The sequence below is a fragment of the Vigna umbellata genome, chromosome 6, assembly GCF_029865625.1.
Source record: "Vigna umbellata cultivar VRB3 chromosome 6, Vumbellata_1.0, whole genome shotgun sequence".
NCBI classification, from domain to species: domain Eukaryota; kingdom Viridiplantae; phylum Streptophyta; class Magnoliopsida; order Fabales; family Fabaceae; genus Vigna; species Vigna umbellata.
In genome coordinates this window covers 11,165,536-11,167,153 of record NC_142170.1, presented here as the reverse complement: position 1 = coordinate 11,167,153, position 1,618 = coordinate 11,165,536, and the positions used below count along the sequence as shown (strand labels likewise).

At 37.3% G+C, this 1,618-nt stretch overlaps 1 protein-coding gene across 1 annotated transcript; it reads left to right on the top strand.

Moving 5' to 3' along the window:
- The first annotated feature begins 244 nt into the window (after positions 1 to 244).
- On the top strand, positions 245 to 809 carry LOC124842693 (SAUR-like auxin-responsive protein family). The gene has a single exon (XM_047319234.2). The coding sequence runs from the start codon at positions 281 to 283 to the stop codon at positions 686 to 688; it is 408 nt and encodes a 135-aa protein (XP_047175190.1). The 5' UTR covers positions 245 to 280; the 3' UTR covers positions 689 to 809.
- The last annotated feature ends 809 nt before the right edge of the window (positions 810 to 1,618 follow it).

Sequence of the window (1,618 nt, the reverse complement as noted above, 5' to 3'; positions counted from 1 at the left end):
AATTACGTAGTTGGAATCCGACACGACCAGCGAAAAGGGACGTTGCATGGTATGAAAAGTCCTGTAACACTGCACCCACATGCGCTGTCTCCCCTTCACCAATCTAACACTCTTCACGTTTTCTCAATCTTCATCTTCAGCTACCGTCCAAATAACCTTATCTACACTTTCACAACACCTATATATAACATGCTTCAAACACTCCAACAACCTCAAGCAAGTCATCAACAACAACCATCAAGTTATTACATTGTTAACAACCAAAACAAACATTGTCAACATGGCCAAGCTCAGTGTAAGAAGCAGCAAGAGAAGTGTCAGTGACATTGTGAAGTTCAAATTCGTGGAGAAGCTCCAGAAGAGACTCTTACCAGGGAGAAGCAAAGAAGGGTCTGTTTCAAACTCAACGTATGTTCCAGAGGATGTGAAGGAAGGACACTTCGCTGTGATTGCTGAGGGTGGAGAAGAACACAAGAGGTTTGTGCTGCCACTCAGTTGTTTATCCAACCCTACGTTTTTGAAGCTGTTGGAGCAAGCAGAAGAAGAGTATGGCTTTGATCATGAAGGTGCTGTCACCATTCCTTGCAGGCCCAGTGACCTTGAGAGGATACTGGCTCATCAATGGCATCATCAAGGAACTCAAACTTCTCGTTCAAGAAAAGCTCACAGAAAATCCATCGTTTTTTAACCAAATTTTATCATTAAAAAATGATGCTGGAATCTTTGGTTAACTTTTTTTCCTGCACCTCTGGTCAAATTCATTTGACTGTCTAATTAATTCTTCCACCAAGACCTAATAAAATCTTCCGGCTCCAGATTACTCGCAGAATGATACTTCGTTCATCTTCAATTTTTTGATTAATTTAACTTTTGTTTTAAGGATAAACACCTATCTTATTACTGCTTTATTTCAATCACGACCTTATGCAGTTAGGATCATCAGACTTCACACTATAAGAATATTCTACATATCATTCAGGTTGTCTTCATTGATCCTATACTACGAACAGTACACTAATATTAATGTATAACGTTTTCTATCTTAACAAAATTACGCGCCCGTTTGTGTAACTTTAAACGAAACATAAACCATATTTGTTTGTAAAACGTACAAGTCCTTCAAACATAAATGTACATTGGTACAAAACGACACGGTTGTATTTGTTTCTCCATTGTCCAAAGGGGACTGAGTCAAATTCTTAAACTGGTGTTCAAGGGGTTTTGAAAAGTAAAAAAATGAAAAACAAACTTGTCTTTCAAACGTGTGAACTTCATTGCTTTGTTTACGGCCAAATAAACACACCATGATTGTAATAATAATAATACGATGATTAGGAAGACAAGAACTAGAACTCAAAACAAGATATGACATATGAAATTTGTAAATTATGAACAAAACATGCTATGATAATCTGAAACTGCTGGGTTTTTTGATGAAATATCTTCAACTTGTCTGTGCTCCAACCAGCTAAGATGCACTTTTTGGCCACTCTACTCCCACCAAGATAGAAGGTGTTATTATAATTAGGGACATCCTTACTTACAATGAAATTATGGCTGCGACCAATGATTCTGCTGCTTGTCGAATGACTTTAATGCTATGCAATGAAATTTTTTT